This window comes from Meleagris gallopavo, chromosome 1, assembly GCF_000146605.3.
Source record: "Meleagris gallopavo isolate NT-WF06-2002-E0010 breed Aviagen turkey brand Nicholas breeding stock chromosome 1, Turkey_5.1, whole genome shotgun sequence".
NCBI lineage: Eukaryota > Metazoa > Chordata > Aves > Galliformes > Phasianidae > Meleagris > Meleagris gallopavo.
The window spans coordinates 43448071-43465632 of record NC_015011.2 but is presented as its reverse complement, the minus strand read 5'-3'; the positions used below and the strand labels follow the sequence as shown (position 1 = coordinate 43465632).

Here is a 17562-nt window from a genome sequence, read left to right as displayed (position 1 = left end):
ATGCATTACCTCAAACCCACACTTGGCAGTGCTTGATGCCAAGATGTCAGCTTGAGAACATGAAAGCGGGTAAAATCCCTTCTGCTACTCTGCTGCACAGGCAGACGGACAGGTGGAAAGCTGTGCCTGAGAATGTCTCAAACCACCCTGCAAGTCTGACACCAGAGCTGAGAGCTTCTTGCAGAACACAGCAGAGGCTTGAAAGGAGGAGCTCTTTTGGCTTTAAAGAACCCAATCCTAAAGCAAGGCTGCACCTTCCACTTCAGTGCTGGGTATTTTCCCTTCCAATTCACTGATACTTTATATTGTTTCAAAGGTGAAGTGTATATGAGAACCAAGAAATTCATCAGAGTTTGAAAGAAAGTTAACTGAAATTTGAATTTGCATGTGCTAGCAAATTTTGGATTTAGCTTTAGCATGAAGAAATGACTTCTAACTTCTACTATGGAGACTTGAGACAGGCAGTAAGGAGTTTATGGAATCCTACAAGTCACAGAATCATCCTTGCATCTATTGTGACCCCATCTATATGTTAAATGTTAAATCAGTTCACTAGCAGAAATTCATCCTCCACAACACATTACTGCAGTCATCCATGCTCATATTAGCTGCAGTCTGGCCAAGGAAGAACGCTCACGCATACTGGCTTAGTGGAACCACATTTTAATAAATACATAAAAAGTATAGGAAGACACACTTTACCTGATCCAGGAGGTATTTGGTGTGATTCCAAAACATGCTGGCAGTGAAACATAATGCAGGGTGACTGGTGGTGAACATTTTCTCCCGTCAGCCTGTATGCATACACTTTTGGCCTCTTTGCGCATTGGTGGGAGAGCAAATGTCATTTGTGTATCATTTATCACATTTCTAACTTTAATGCTGGAGGAGAAAGAAAACAGTCACAGATGCTGAATCACAGATGCCATTATGTCACTCATTTGGTGTTACTACATGAAGCCTATAACCTAACGCAAAGGATGAAGAGAGGAAAGGAATGAATCTTTGAGCTGCCAGAAGGAAGTGAAGAGAGAGAGCAGGGAGTGGAAAAGAGAAACTAGGGCTTCTTTTGAATGAACTTGCTACATGTCACAATAATTATACAATATGGTACAGATACTGGTCTCAAGGCCTTGCGACAAGGCTATGTAATGCAATGAGTGATTTTCCTGCTATTTTGTACACAGTTCAAACAAAATGGTTCAAAAGCTAGTCAAGAATGAGAATCTTCAGATTATTCTTCTTTTTCACTCTTTTCTTGTTTCATTTTTCATCTTTTGCTCTTCCCTCCCTTTCTCTCCTTTCTTTCTTCCTCTCTGCTGTCCCTTCCTCTTTTTTTCCCTTTCTCTCCTTTCCTTCTCTTCTTTCCCCTTCTCTCCCCTCCCTCCCCACACTTGTCTTCCTTCTCTTTCTTCTCTCTCCCCTCTTTTTCTGTATCTCTGTTCTTCCCTCCCTCTCTCCTCTTTTGTTTTCCATGGTTCTCAGAAAATTCATGGTTGAAGTAAAAATTGAACAGTATCATATGAATACTTGCTCAAGTGCAAGTTATATAAAAAGGGCTTGGTAATCACAGGCAGCCACTGCAGCTGCTACTGAAAATGACTGATTGAGAATAAGATAGTCTAATTACCTAGGGTTTTACACTGTGCAATCATCAATAGAGAAAAGTACAAGTTGTTGCATGGGAGATTTCCTTCCCTGCCGTCTTGTCTGTGCCTTCAAAAGCCAAATCCTAGAATATGTGGGGAATAATCTGAAGCAGAGGAGAGCCAAAGAAAAGCTGAGGTTTTTGGTTTTCCTGTGACCTAATTTCTTGTTGCCTGCTGCAAGAAACAAAGGGCCACATGTACAGACATGCCCTAACCACTGTTGAGAAAAATTCCCCCCTACCCACCCCACATCTTGTACTGTACCAAACACCACACTCATTTCCATCCTTTGGGAATACTTGCTGAGGAGAGGTCCTGAACAGCTGTTCACACACCCTAGTGCTGCTAGGGAAAAATTGGGTTTGGAATCTAAACAAACAATTTACACTATGCAAAATAAACAGCAGTACTTTTCAGAGCTGTGCTAACTCACATTTCTTGTTTACATCCACTGCTTCCTGTCAGTATCAGTTTTATGCCTGATGCATGTGTAAAGTTTTCTCCTTTGACTGTTATTTCACTTTTGCCCAACGTAGAAATCCACAAAGGCTCGATGGAATGAATGTTGATATGCTATTAGAAAACAAAGCAAAGCAAAATCTGTTTATAAAAAGGCTAGGCAGTTAGACAGCAGCAAAAACAACCACCGCTCAGAAATGTGGGTTTGATGGCACTGAGATGCATTTTTCTTATTAATTTCAGATCTTGTTAAGTTTGATCCTGGGAAGTACTGTCAATCATAATTTCTTTACAAGCCAACTATTTTTACCTACATAATTTATACTTCAGTTTATCTCATAAGAAATCTGCCAGAAGGAATCACAATCTGACATGCTGGAAGGTATGTATCATGAAAACCCAGTTTGAAATGATACATTTTGCATGACTCTTGAAGAACTACGAAACAACATGAGACAAAAACCACAGTGCTGTCACTACAAGAGATTGGAGAAACAAACGAAGGTAGTTCTCATGACCTGAAAAAGGAAAGCAGAGTCAAATCCCAGAATGAAAAGTCAAGAAATAGCCCAGAATGAGCTTTACTACCTGAAGCACAACTGCAGAAATCTTTTGGTATTCCATTTTGATGCAAAGAAGCTCACAAATCTATCTCCATGCATTTAAGAATAACCCTAGTTTGCATCAATGCTGTCAGTCTTACGTAAGTGTGCCTAGTTTTTAAACTGGGCTTTTCTATGTGTTTTTCTTTGTGTATCTTTAAAACATTTACTTACTCTAACTTACTAACAGCACCAAGAAAGAGATTTTTTTCCTAGCATATTGACTTGATGTGATTGTCAGCATCTCATGTTTACTCAGTTTTGATGCTTCCCTATTTTGATAATCAGTGTCAGGTTCCTCTCTGTGCATCTTTCAGACATCAAAAGAAAACTGTAAACATTCAAAAAAAACCAGGAAAATACACATGTGAAACCAAAATGTTTGAAACCTCCTCAGGGAAATTATTTCTGGCTTGGTTTTAGACTGTCTGCACAACCAGTTTTAGTTCAGTTTTTAGAGTTTTCTGATTATCCTGATTTCTGCTAAGTCTGCCTGTGGATGTATTCTTGAGTAAGTTCAGCCCCTGACACTGAGAGCTAATGCAATATCTCTTAGGAAAGCTAAGAATGTTGTTGCCACAGAGTTTTCTCCCCACTGATCTTTTTGTGTACACAGATTGGCATCAAGACTTTGGGCTCATTTTCTGAGGGGATGGTGTGGGTCCCAATCCCAGTCCTCTGCAAAAAAAGCCACCGCCTGCTTCAGAAGTGCATTTTCCCCACACAGTACCATCAGGCGCCTAAGCAATGCAGAACAACCATGAGACCTGTCACAGCTGACTAAAAGCCACAGGTTGTGCCTTAAGGAAAGAGCAATGGAGGGCAAAGGCCAGGGCCAAAGGGCTTGCAAAAGCAAGGAATTTGTTAATGAATTTCCTTTGCTCCAAGGTAACTTCTGGTAGGAATAATGGAGGAGGGCAAAGGAAATGCCTGACAAACCACTGAAGGGGAAAGTTCACTCCCACCCTGACCTGGGGATCAGATTAATCCTTGGTAAGTGAGGAAGATGAATGAGCCAGAAATTTGAGATCCTGAAGCCCTCGAAACAGCAGTGCCTTACTGCAGTTACATCCTGCCCTGTCCTTCCGCTTGTGCCCCAGTGTCTCACACATAGTCACAAGCCAAACACTACATAATGGAGGCCAAAATTGCTTAGGGCTCCCCCAGGCAACCAGGAGGATCATATAGTATCACAGAAGCACACAGAGACCCGCATAGCTACATTAAGACAGCAAGCACCAGGCAGAAACACAGGGTGCCCAGGGGTGCAGGCAGAAAACAAGGCCTCTTTGAACTGCAGCTCACATCCACTGGGTGCTTTCTTCTAAGCAAAGAAAGAAAGATGGTGTGGTTGTTGCAAAGAATGCTTTGCTTGCATTCTTCCCTCTTTTTAAGCTAAGTTGAAACCAGGGTGAAGAGAAGCTTCACCCCAGCTAAGCCTTCACCACAGTGCTGTGACATGGGCCTCCTCACTGCACCCTGCCGTGCTGGATGACGTCAGGCACATAGGGGCAGCTCTGGGGCCAGCTTGCCTCCATCACTGGAGAGCCAGTCTTCAGATCTGCCTGTGGCAATCTGCAGCACTTTCCTCAGCAGCGAAGAAGCTGAATGCGGGAAAGGCAAGGCTTTCTTGCAGGCCAGCTAGTTTGGCAGTCCTTATTTCCTCCGAGCAAGGGACCCACTGCCCCTCAGATCCTGCACACGCAGCCCTTGCTTAGCCAGAAGAGGCCCCTGCAAGTGTGAGGGAAGGAAACAGCAGAGGCAGAAAGTCATTTATAAAAGCCAGAAGTTGTGAGGCACGCCGATGCCATGGTGATGAAAGAGAGGCACAAAGAAAGGGTGCAGCAGGTCCTCAGGTGATGTAAATCAGCACCACCCTGTCAGCTCCAATAGAGCTCTGAACTTCGAGACCTAGCCCCAGCCCGGACAGCATAGTGCTTCCCTGGGGCTGTGTAAACAGTGACAGCCACATCCTCAGAGCTGCGGTTAGTGCGGCTGCAGGTCACAGTGAGATGCTTGGCAATGGCCTGGTTTAATCAGCCTCTGCCTCCCCGGGGAGCTCATGCCTGTCCCTGCACTCCTTCAACAGTGCTGGCACAGGACTTCGAGCCACACAGAGACATGGATCATGCCGCCGACCCAGCTGAAAAACAATCTGCTGAAACAAAACATTGATTTCCAGCCAAATCAGTTCCCCTGTCAAATGCACGTGCACAATCACTCCTGCTGTTGTTGTGGTGCAAGGGGAGGAGGGTGCAGGCATGGAAACCAGCAGCTGGAAACAGGAGGAGGGCTGGAGCTCTCATCACCAAAAGAAAGTGTATTAATATAAATGCTGTGCTAGGGTTGTGGGAAGCCACAAATCCTCTTTCTTGACCCTCCAATATGTTCTTCTTAAAGCCCCAGTAGTCAAAGGAAAACAGGATTTCAAATGCAATTTCAAGTCCTCTGAAAGGATCAATCATGTCTAAATAAACATCTGTCTTGGGGCTGCCTCTAGTGCTTTCACAGCCTTGTCCATCACTGTCTTTTCCAGATAAGGCACGTGGAAGAAAGCCATCTCCCAAAGAACTCCAACTATTTACCAGTGTCAAATTAATTCACTTGGAAGCAGAGCAAAGAAGAATTTCCTCTGTTCTTTCACCAGCAATAATGCTTTGTATGCACACCAAATCCAGAATATTAATGTTCAGAAGCACAAGTATTGAAATCACACTCTTCTCTGTGGAAAATAAAACAAATTTTGTGATCTTGTTTAAGGCCTCAGCTGGATTTAGGAGGTAATTCCTGTCTTCACAGGTAAAAGTTTGTATAGTTCTAATGAAACATTTAGAGATAAGAACACAGTGCCTATTTATACCAACCATGCTATCATTCACAGTAAAGCAGAAACCAAAATGGGTAGGGAGCAAATCTCTATGTAGTTACTCATCAATCAAATTTTTCTTCACTACTCATTCCTCTCCTAATACCTGCATGTCATAAGCAACCAGGATGACAAGATTGCTCAGTTTTATGAAAAAAAATAAAATCACTTGATCATAAAGAATAAAGAGATAACCTTGTGGTTAACAGGCTGTTCTATGAGGAAAAAAGAGTAAGTTCACACACAGTCTTTACGATTTCAGGAGAGAACTGAACAACCAGATTCAGACAGGTACTGTGCCACCAGTAACATTCCATTCTGGTGATCCAGCTTGAGTGGGATAGATGGAGGTTAGTTCCATCTCCAGTCTACCCACAAGCTTTTGTGGAGTGCCTAAACACAACAAACATGGAATTTAAGTAATTCTGCAAATACTGCATCTAGAGGTAGTCATGTGACTTTTGCATGCTTACTGTCTCAATGCGTGGATCTGAAACCCAAAACTTTGCTGGTACCTTTAAATATCAACCAAGCACTAAGAAAAACAGTTTCAATCCAAGAACATTTTCTATGTTCTTCATCCATAACCGAGTTCCTCTGCAAAGTCCTCTCATTTTGCAAAAATGTCTCCCCCCACCCACAGTACTTCAGTAATGCTGATTTCGAAATGCTAACTAACCTCTGATTTCTGGGCTGTGATGATATCCTTGGAAGAATTTTGGACACTGCAAATATCCTGAAAAAAATCAGCATTTCTCCATGTCAGGACAAGAAAGAGACAGATTACTGCTCAGATGTAAACAATACAACAAAAAGGTATCACAGGGGATTCCGGCTCTCCTCAACAAACTTCACCTGGCAGGCAGTGGCAGGAGAGACACGTGTCCAATTACAGCTGGCACACTCACCGTCGTGTATGCACCGTGAACAGCTGTTAATACACAGAACAAGAGATTTTGTAAGACCAAGGGACTCAATCTAGATTCAGTCATGAATGTAAATTTCAAGTGACAGAAAAAAACGCGCAAATCCAAGAGAAAAACCTGGCAAGCATGTAATGAAATACGTAAAACATAACCTGAGTCTACCCTCCAAACCTACTGTTCTGTTATGCTTATTCTGAGGACAAATTTAGTATGAAATAGAGTCTGTGTTAAGGTGCTGAAAGTCATATATTTCTGAAAAGCAAGAAGCAGGCAGAGCACTTTATATTTTATTTTGCTCTGATCTTCACTGGTATTTAAGTGGCCAGTTAGTACATTCTATCCCGAAAAGGGCAAACTTCCCAAACTTCTACTCTGTGTGCATAAGCGTTAGCAAGTATTTCTAGTTTGCTGTTGCCTCTCCTTACCAAAAAATAGGCCTGTTGGAGGCCAGCTCATATCTGATGCATTGATCAGCACAGAGGATGGCCAAGAGCAGCATGCTCTTCTCAGTTCCATCCATGCTGGGAAATGCTGTGCCTTAGAGGAAAACAGTTCCTTCCCTATGTTGCTCCAGGGACCAGGCAGCAATGTGCTACTTCCCAAAAAGCAGGAGTTCAGTTTCATGACAGGTGCCTATGAATTAGCCTCCTCGTAAAGGAGAGAGGCGTTCTGAAAGGAAATACTATAGCTACCTGGAGTATCTGTTAGTCAGACCTAGATTTTAACAACCACATATCGTAAAGGTTTTGGCCATGTACTGGGCACAGATGATTTCTATTGCAAGCTCTCAGCAATGAGTTTGGCTCTGAAAAAGAAAAAAGTACATATATGTACAGAACAACAGGTATTTGTTATTGTTAGCAGATTAAATGCTTTTTTTCTTGTTAAAACATATTCATGTTATCCATGTACCACATCTGAATCACGTCCTGTTCAGTTAAAGAACAGCTCCATAAGGTGACTTTCACAGATTCTCTTGATTTCTCTGACCTAGGTCTTATCCTGAGTACCAGAAGCCCACCTTTTTCAAAAGAACAAAAAGGATTTTAATGTCATTATGACATCCTTTATTATCTCTTCAGACACTTGTCATTCAGTCATTGTAATACCTCTCCTACAGCTGCTAGAGTCCCATTAAATAAAAGAGTCATCAGAAGAAGTACCTTTCTAAAGGCAATCAAAAAAAGAGGAGAAGGAGGAAATGGGCCAAGAAAAGGGATTCAGCTATCTTTAATGAAGCATATTTCTTTAATAACAAAAATAAAGAACAAGCATACTTCCAGTGCAAACACATAAACCCCCCAAAGAACTGCAGTAGGAAGCAGGTTCTTACTTTTCCAACTGAAATGTTTCTGTGATATTCCAAGAGTTTGAGGACAGCGACGCCTCAAGGACCAGACAATCTGGAAAAATGTGACTGTTAGACAAATGCTGAATATTACAAGAAATACTTGTTAAAAAATAATTGACCTGAAGACTTGCGTGCATTCAGTCGTTCTCTACATGGTACCTGCTATCCCTCACACACATATTCCTCACATTTTTTCTAATAAAAATAAACTAGATTTTGTCCTTCCATAGCACCCTTCTGCAAAAGTTATTCAAATGCTACACACACACTCATTAATTGAACTATATGCCACCTATGCATGATATAGACAAGTAATGTTATTGACAAGATATAGGTAAGGAAATGTCATCACAAAATATAATTGTCTCCTAAAAAACAAACAGTATATCTGTGGCGCAGTCAGACTCTGAATTGAAGCTTTCCAGCACAACAGAACAGACTGTTCAAATGCAGGAGACCCCGACATACTGTACTTCTATCTCTTTCTGTCTCACTTGGGTTCAGAGTCTTCTTTTGTAATCTATGCAGTAGCAATTTTCATCCTATTTAAATCTTTTATGATTGCATGAGTCAATTTGCTATTATTTCAGCTAGTAATTATTATACCGACAATTCGCTGGCAGCTGTGGAATGAAAGAGGATCTTCTCCCATGAGCAGAATACCACATCGAAAAACAGAGTTAGATATATACCACTTAAGCCATGGTCTCTTTCATCTGTGTGCCTGCAGATGTGTACGTCTGCAAAATGAATGAGTGTCTGAGATCAGATGAAACCCACGTGTGCAGACCTTCCTAGCTTTCCTATGCTAAGAAGCAGATAGCTTTTTAATATAGGAAAGCTACACAGATTTCAAGTATATTCACCTTGCAAAGGTAGAGAAAGCTTTGCCTTTATCACAGGCTGGCTTGTTCAGATGAAAAGCAGCTTTGGCTACATTTAAATTGCTAAATAAGTAGTATCTCCTGGCTCCACATGCCAGCATGGCACTTGGGCGCATACTGCAAAGGCCACCTGACAGCTTGTTAGAAACAACCCTTGGGACTGTTGGTGTGCTTAAATACCTTACTAAATGGAAAGCAAAGAGTCTGACTTTAAAGTTATTTCAGTAATTGAAGATGTAGATGAGCACGTACAAACACTTTGAAATCCTCCACCAAACACCCATTTTTATCTTCAGAAATCAACATGTCTGCAGAAATCTGGCATGCTGGGCACAAAATTGCCTGAATGACTTCCCTCGTTCATCAAACCACGAGCTACTAAAATGCAGTATTTTACTGGAGGGTAATAAGTAAAAGCTTGAAATTTATCAGTTTCTGGCAATGCTTTCTTCTAAGTTTATTTAAATACTTTAGAAAGAATACTGTCAAAAATGGTTTCCTGATTTTGTCTATATTGAAATTTATGGAAAACAAACCTATTGCTTTCTGCATCGCCTGGACTGACCTTTGAAATGCACCAGACTGCACTGAATAGCAGGTATTTCCAAGTCCCCCCCCCCCCGTACCCCTCCCTCCCCTACCTTCCCCCTCCCTCCCTCCCTCCCTCCCTTCCTTCCCTTCCTTCCCTTCCTTCCTTCCTTCCTTCCTCCCTCCCTTCCTCCCTTCCTCCCTTCCTTCCATTTTTCTGGAAATGACACTTGAAGGAGTTTTGCAATTGCATATTCAGGTGAAACTGAGGCCACTTTACATGAGGTACCATAAATAGTCAACATAGCTCCTACATTTCTACTATAACATAAGTCATAGGAGCACATGAATGGCAGTACTACTGTCAGGTACAAGTGAAGCTCACAACCTTTTGCTTAACACAGTAAAAAGGCTCAACTTTGGCACAAAGCATAGGCAGGGTAAGCAAGGTTTCATAATACTATATATTCTAAAAACCTGCTAATTGAGGAAAAAAAAGTTCTAGTCCAGGAAGATGGAGAACCAGAATGATGACCATGTATTCCTTAATTGCAGGAAATATTTTTATTACTAATAACAAAGGTTAATTAAGAGTTAATAAAGGACATATTTTCCTCTCTAATGCTTTTTTTCCTCTTAAAAACCCACTTACAGTGTTTACTAAAGCCAGCTTAATAGTCCAGAACACTTGTGTATATCACCCTTACTGTCAACTGCTGGGGACAAAGTCTTTTATTCTTGATTCTCAAATCAATATTGGACAGGAACTTAATTTGAGAATCAAGAATAAAAGACTTTGTATTGGACAAGAACTTGGAACTTGGCACACAAAAGTTAAATGATTCTAGAGGAACCTTTGCCATACCAAAGCTTTAGATGAACTACTGAAATCTCAGATTTGTGGGGAACCTATCCCTATTTTGTATTCCAACACTAGCAACATAAGTGCAAAGACAACTTGGATTAAAAGAGCTCTGTGCTTCTATATAGATTCCCAAAGCAATGCAAGCGGGTTGTTCTCTCCCTGTTAGTCCAATAAGACTCTAGTGTGATGAATTATCCCCTGAACTTTCGGGCCAAAAACTAGGGAACACATAAAAAAATCCAGATATTCCATAATTTACTACCTTATTCTAAGTCTCACATAGAATCATAGCATCAATAAGGTTGGAAAACACTTTCAGGATCATCAAGTCCAACCATCAACCTAGCCTATCACATACCATCACTAAACCATGTCCCTTAGCACCAAATTGTACATCTCTTAAATACCTCCAGAGACAGGATTCCATTATCTCCCTGGCCAGCCAGTTCCAATGTCTATCCACCAGCCCCATGAAGAAATTCTTCCTATTGTCCGATCTAATCCTCCTCTGGCACAATTTGTGACCATTTCTTTGTGCCCTATCATTTGTTACCTGAGAAAAGAGACCAGCATCCTCCTCACTGCATCCTCCTTTCAGGTGGCTATAGACAGTGAAGAGGTGTCCCATCAACGTCTCCAGACTAAACAGCCCCATTTCCCTCAATCACTCCTCGTCTGTTTTTCTGGTCCTTCAGCAGCTGCACGGCTCTTCTCTGCACGTACTCCAACAACTCAATATCCTTCTTGTAGCAAGGGGCCAAAGCCTGAACACAATACTCACGCTGCAGTCTCATCAGCACTGTGTACAGTGTCACAATCACCTCCTTAGTCCTGCTGGCATTGCTATTTCTGATGCAGGCCAGGATGCCATTGGCCTTCTTGGCCACCTGGGCACACTGCTGGCTCAGGTTCAGCTGGCTGTCAACTAACACCCCCAGGCCCTTTTCTGCTGGGCACCTTTCCAGCCCATACCACTGCATGGAGTTGTTATGAGCCACATGCATCACCCAGCACTGAGCTTAGTTGGATGCCATGAGGCCATATTTGGCCCATTGATTTGGCTTATACAGATCCCTCTGCAGAGCCTTCCTGTCCTAAATTGTTAAACAAAACTGGCCCTGAGACTGAGTCCTGGGAATGCCACCCGTGACCCGCTGCCCATGGAACTGAACTCCATTCACTGTGACTCTGAGCCCAGCCATCAGGCAGTTCTTCAGCCACAGAACTGTACACCTGTCCAAGCTATGAGCAGCCAGTTTCTCCAGGAGAAGTTACCCACAAAACGCACAAAACAGATCACATGATCCATGCATCCAGTACAGATCAGGTCTCTAATTTTGAGAACAACTTGCAATTGAACAATGTAGCAAAAGAACAAGTGCAAATGGATTCAACCAATAACTTAGAAAGATGAAAGAAATTCAGTTAGACACAGACAGATACATCAGTGAAATTGCTCTTTTAGAAGAAAATCACTTTCTAACAAATGTCTAAATTAGGTTGAAAAAGTTCACTGAATGTTGAGATTATTATTTATACAGACATTCACGCTGAGATTTTCCTCGTACTTATGCTGGTACAGCTTGCTTTGAAAACAAATTCAGCTTGCAGGTGAGAGAAGGGCTAAGATGGGTTAATCTGTCAAAGCAGAGCGTTGCACCAGCACTGCTTCCATGGCTCCAGCCAGCTTGACTGGCCTTGCAGCTTCCCTAAGTTTCCTTACATATCTGCTAACTGCATCATGTAAATATAGGCCCCAAAGCTGAGACACTGCACTGCTACTGATTTGAAGGCTGATTTGAAGAAGCTGCTTCTAGTAACAGGTTAATGTGTTTTATTACCTCTAGAGAGAACTTCATAATAACAAATTGTTAATGATCAAGAGTACTGTAAGTATACTCAAAATCACTTGACAAAACAGGAATAATTTTTTTAATGACATTTAATATAAAGTATTACCTACTGTTCTAAGATCTGTATTTATGCACAGTTCTCCTCAGTAATAAATGACAGTGAATAAATATTAAATAAATGTAATATTAAGACATACCATGATCCAGTATCACTGAAGTAGCGAGACTGCAGACACAGGATGAGTTTTTCAGCACTACATTTTCATGAGGCATTTCAATAGGTTTTACAATTTTTATTATACAGGAAGTAAGGGTTTTGCTTATACTTGCAGACACAGAAATCTATAAAATGATAAGAACATAAGCATTCAATAGATACCTTGTAAAAGTTGTTAAATTGCCCCCTTGTCTCTACAGAAAACTTCAAACTATGAAATGCAGAAATATAATCTTTTGTGGCAGCAGCAGACAATTCATTAGGCAGCTTCTCAAAGGAGAAGACCTCTCCCAACTGGAAAAACAATACAAAGAGTCCAGAAAGGAACAGCATGGCTTACTTGCACAAATTAAATGGATCTCTAATGTATGTGAGGGGAGCAATCTAGACTATTTTGGATTTTAAAACAAGAATTTTGCTGTAGCAGTATTACATGCTGTTATAGTTCCTTCAAAATATTTGAGTAAGAATTACAAATCCTCACAGAGAGCCAACATTTGCATCCATATCTAAAATGCACTTAATTATGAAACAGAATTTGTCTTGTAATTAATTATTCTTTGTTTCTGGCTGAGAGCGCTTTACAAATGTGAGCACATTAATGCATTCAATCAGGAAACCAGAAACAATAACATGCAGATTAAGTGGCCAGTCACAATACTTGATAATCAAATACTCAAGGCTCTGTTTGCTGAGAACAGATACTGAGCAAATACTAATATCAAGCTCTTAAAAGATGCATTTGTGCTAGTATGTGTATCCCAGTGAATGTTTAATAACTTGTTACAAAGCTCAGAACTTACATAATGAACTTAATACATAGTCACTGGAAATATGAAAATAACTAATACAGTGATATAATGGAAAAGTTGTCTTTGTCAGTAGAGCAAATTTTTGAGACAACGTCATGAAGTATTGCTTCAAGATATATTTTATAGGAGAGGAAGAGAACATCTGTCCGATCTACATATTCAACTTACAGAGTTTTCCAATACATTTGCCAATTGCTGAGGTAAGAGAGATTAATATATGGAATGTCATGTCAAAACAAGGGAAGCTGCAGTAAGTAACAGCACAACACATTTTAAGTCACAGTAAACAAACATGCATAAAACTGGGTGTACATACCTGATTTCTGGCAGGGAACCTTAGCAGGATTTTCAGATCTTTATCAGGTGCATGTGAAATGTTAAACCAACCCTTTGTGCTGTTTGAACGTGTACAATTTTCTTTTAATGTGCACCTAAAATTATACATAAGATCATACTAGCTTTCTTATGGTGGCTTTGATTTCAGACACTATACTTCAACTTATTTAATATGCTATTGATTTTTTACAGGAATGCTATTGATTTTTTACAGAGAATATGGTTATAATTGCAAAAAGCTCTGGGGAAACAATCAGTGAAATCTTTTGCTTATCGAAATAAATTACAATGCATTGATATATGCTCTAGGGACCTAATTAAGTCAGTGGGACTCAAGCAAATGTTAGATGCTTGGCAAGTAACAACAGACTTGGTAGCCAGGGACAGACTTCATTACCCTGAATTTTGACTACTTCATTGTACAGCTCTGAATCTGACCTCCCCCATCTCCCTCTACACTCAGTGGAGAGAAATACGCTCTTTCAGGGTCAAGTTATCCTAACCTATTTTAGACATTAATGCCAAAGTGAAATGATCCACATTATGAAAGCTGCTGTTTCTCTCCAATGTAAATGGAGATGGGGGTGAAGCTCAGATGTGAAGCCACACTTTGAATGCAAAGCTGAGATGAATTAATCATTCTTTCCAGTCACCTCTGTTGTCCACTGATATGAATAGTAACCTTTGCTTTTGATTATAAACACCTGTTTTGAAAAGGTAATTCAAAAAATATATCTCAATCTTCAATAATAAAATTAATTTCAGAAGTAGGATAGCAGAAAGGAAATGAAAATGTTACAGATGCCAAATTGTAGGATGAAGAAACTATACACTAGAACAAAATTAAGAAAGAGTGAGGAAATACCAGGATATATAAGTATTGTAAATATTGCACAAATGAAAAAAATGCAATAAGGAATAGAGGACATTGACATACAAATTAGATGGATGATCACTGAGTCTGACAAATGAATCCTTAAAATACTACCTGGTGTGAACAGCTAATGAACAATTCATGGACTAACTTCAAGTAATTTTCTAAAGCAAGCAAGTAAAGTTATTTCTAAATGCATGTATCTTAATGTTAAAAGTGAATATTCATAAGTAGAAGCAGTATTTAATATTAATGTTTTAATAACAGCACTTTTCTACAAAAGTAGAAGTATGTTTAGCTTCAATCACGTAACATTGACATGTGCCTTAGGGAACTATTCTTTTGCTAAAAATTAGAAATGTGGACATGCTTGAAACACGTGGATCTTGATATAGTCTTTCCACTAGGAGCTCACTGCATAAACGTACTTCGTGAGCAATGTGGTTGTTCTCCAGAAGGAGAACACATGAAAGAACTTAAAAAAAAAAATCTATCGCTTTTGAAAATGCCCAAAATAACCCAACAAACCATACAAGCCATAAAGCCATCTTCTCTTTAAATCAAGATGTTGGCAACAATAATGCATTTAAACACAAGGTCACTTCCTTTGTGGTCTAACTGAGGAAACTGCTACATAAGAAGCTTGTGGAGCTTTGCATCTGAATACATTCAAATCATAACTACACTATCAAAAATTGAGAGTATGTCTGACATATTTCAAACTGACTTAACCAGGGCAAATTTCAGTCTCATTTAGGTCTTTCTTCACCTTACTGAGATCGCAAAGGTCCATGACCACTGTTTTAGAACCACAAAGGATGGATGGGATCTGTCATCAACAGATGCCCATAAACCAGATGCTCAGCTGTATGTAGTTAAATAAGTCTAACTGGCAATGAGGAATGGGAGAGAGACATCCAATAGTTTTTGATAGGCAGAAAATCACACCCTTGAACATACAAGGCAACATGCTTGTCATACTTGACACTAAGTAAAGACATGCGTTTCAGTGACATTAATACTAAAATATTAAATATGAAAATAGTTGATAAAGCTGAATATTCAAAACTGTCCTAGGACAAAGATACTTATATTCTTAGACCACCAGAGCAACATAAGCAGTGAGCCAGTTTCCCTCATCTACAATGAAGAACTTAGGAGCTTCATGGCAAAAATGTACTATCACTTTTTACCAAGGGCTGTACTTGTCTTCATGTCAGGGAAAAATTGTCTTTTATGCTCTAAAAGATTATCTTTAACGTTCAAAAAATGTACAGTGGAGAATGGTCATTTCATAGGAAACAGCCACATGGGGAAGTAGAGGATCTGATATCTCTCATCACAAACTTTAATAATTGCCTTGTAGAAGCCAAAAGTAACGTGAATTTCACTCACTTAAGGGTAAAACTGTTTTGTTATATCCCTATTTTGAGACAAAATATACAGTTTGCAAGCACACTGTAATGAATGTAAGTACGGTTCTGAAAAGTAACATGAATTCAGACAGCTACTAAGAAAGTGAAAATATGAATGCAGCAAAGGTAGCTGAAAGATTCTGGACTCTATTTTTCCTGGAAAGGCAGACTGGATCAGGCCCTATACAACACAGAAGAGAATTAGGCATAGCAGCAAGACAAGACACAAAGCAAAGGGTGAAGTTAATTAATTAACTGGGAGAAAAGAGCAAATTTAGGGAGAAGGACTCTTAAAAGACTTCCACGGGAGACAAAGTGGCACTTTCTGCTTTCAACACCCCCATAACTTTCAGGATCAAATTTCAGGCACACATAGATATTGTTATTTCCATATTGAAAATACATGTAAAACATCAGTGCCTTCTACTGGAATAACTGTAACATACTTTGGATAAATACGGTTCATCTAAAAAATACATAAACATTAAGGGAAATCACACTGTTCTATGACTAATTGTTCTGAATGATTTTAAGGGAAAAGGGGAATATGTAATATATTTGTCCCTATGGAAGACAGAGTAGAAATAGAGTAGTAACATTTTGTTTCATTTTGTTTTCACTTATAATAAGATATGTGTATTTTTCATCAAAATACTGGATTGAGTTCACATTGTCTTAAAAAAATTATTGTGTAATATATTGCTTTAATGGACATGTATGGACGTTGATAAAATCAGAGCTCCCTCCAAAAAAACAGGCATCTAATGATGCTAAGTGCTAACAATGAAGAAAATATGTAGGCGTTGAAGAGGAATCATATGACAGTAATCAATTTTTTCTTCAAATTATTTCTGTTTCAACTAGGTGGAAACTTATGGTGATTTCCCTCATAAAAAGGGGATTTACTGACTGATAACTGTTATCTTTATAAGACAACTAAAAGCCTGAAAAGCTTAACACTGTAATTTATACAGTCTAACATGGTACCAAAAGAAAGGAAGAGATTTTGGAAAAAGAAAAACAAACCCAAACACTACAGAATAAACACCTACTCTCTTCTGATAAGCACCTTTAGAAATGCAAAACCATGGTAACGTGGTAAAACAAATCGATCTCATAATCAGTTTTCTTTAATGCTTTAACCAGTGATGAACTGGTATAAAAAGAAGTTCTATACTGATAGCATCTGATGATGTTGGGAACATTACCGTGCAGAGTAGGGTGAGACTATCACACAGAAAAGCTTGGGTAACTTTGAAACGGGATGACATTTTGAAGCATGATGTATGAGAACATGTACCTACAGCAATAAATATCTCACAACCCATATGTGCTACAGACTGGAAACTCATCAGCTGGAAAGAAAACAGAGAAAGAGAAGGGCCTGGGGGCTTTATTTGATCATGGATGAATGTGGTCCATCAATGTGATGCAGACATGAAAAAGACATTTGTGATCCCAGGACACAGTAAGTAAGGTGCTTCCTGAACAGACTGGGAGGGATTGAAGACTGCTGAGCAATGTACAGTTGAAATCTCCTGTGGAATAGTTTGATAGCTTTGGCCACCCTTATTTGAAAAGGATGCATAAAAACTTCACAAAGGGTGAACTTCAACAGAGTTAAAGAAAGCAGTGTCTTATATGAAAGGAGCTTAGTGAAGTTAGCTGTTTCAGTACTGCAAAATGAAAGTGAAGAAGGGAGCTGTTTTCACAAAAAGATAAATGTGAGGGACAAACAAACCCTACTGAAGCCAAAGCAATGTGGGCAACAGAACAGGCAAGTATAACCTGACCACCAATACGTGTGTGATGAAAACAAGCTGAGAGATTTTAACCAGGAGAAAAATGAAATTCTTGAAGAGTCACGCAGTCAATGCAGCGAGAACAAAAGGTCTGTTTAAAGTTAAGATGGAGCTTGATGAGGG

General features: G+C 39.7%; 1 protein-coding gene across 1 annotated transcript in view; it reads right to left on the bottom strand.

Moving 5' to 3' along the window:
• PLXNC1 (plexin C1) overlaps nt 1–17562 on the bottom strand; it is a 71911-nt gene that overhangs the window by 36126 nt on the left and 18223 nt on the right. The window contains exons 6-12 of the mRNA XM_010711920.3: nt 13329–13443; nt 12181–12325; nt 7836–7905; nt 6432–6507; nt 6256–6312; nt 2083–2222; nt 703–882 (exon numbers count right to left, since the gene is read on the bottom strand). Of these exons, the coding sequence (XP_010710222.1) occupies nt 703–882; nt 2083–2222; nt 6256–6312; nt 6432–6507; nt 7836–7905; nt 12181–12325; nt 13329–13443 (783 nt within the window). The remainder of the gene's footprint in view (nt 1–702; nt 883–2082; nt 2223–6255; nt 6313–6431; nt 6508–7835; nt 7906–12180; nt 12326–13328; nt 13444–17562) is intronic.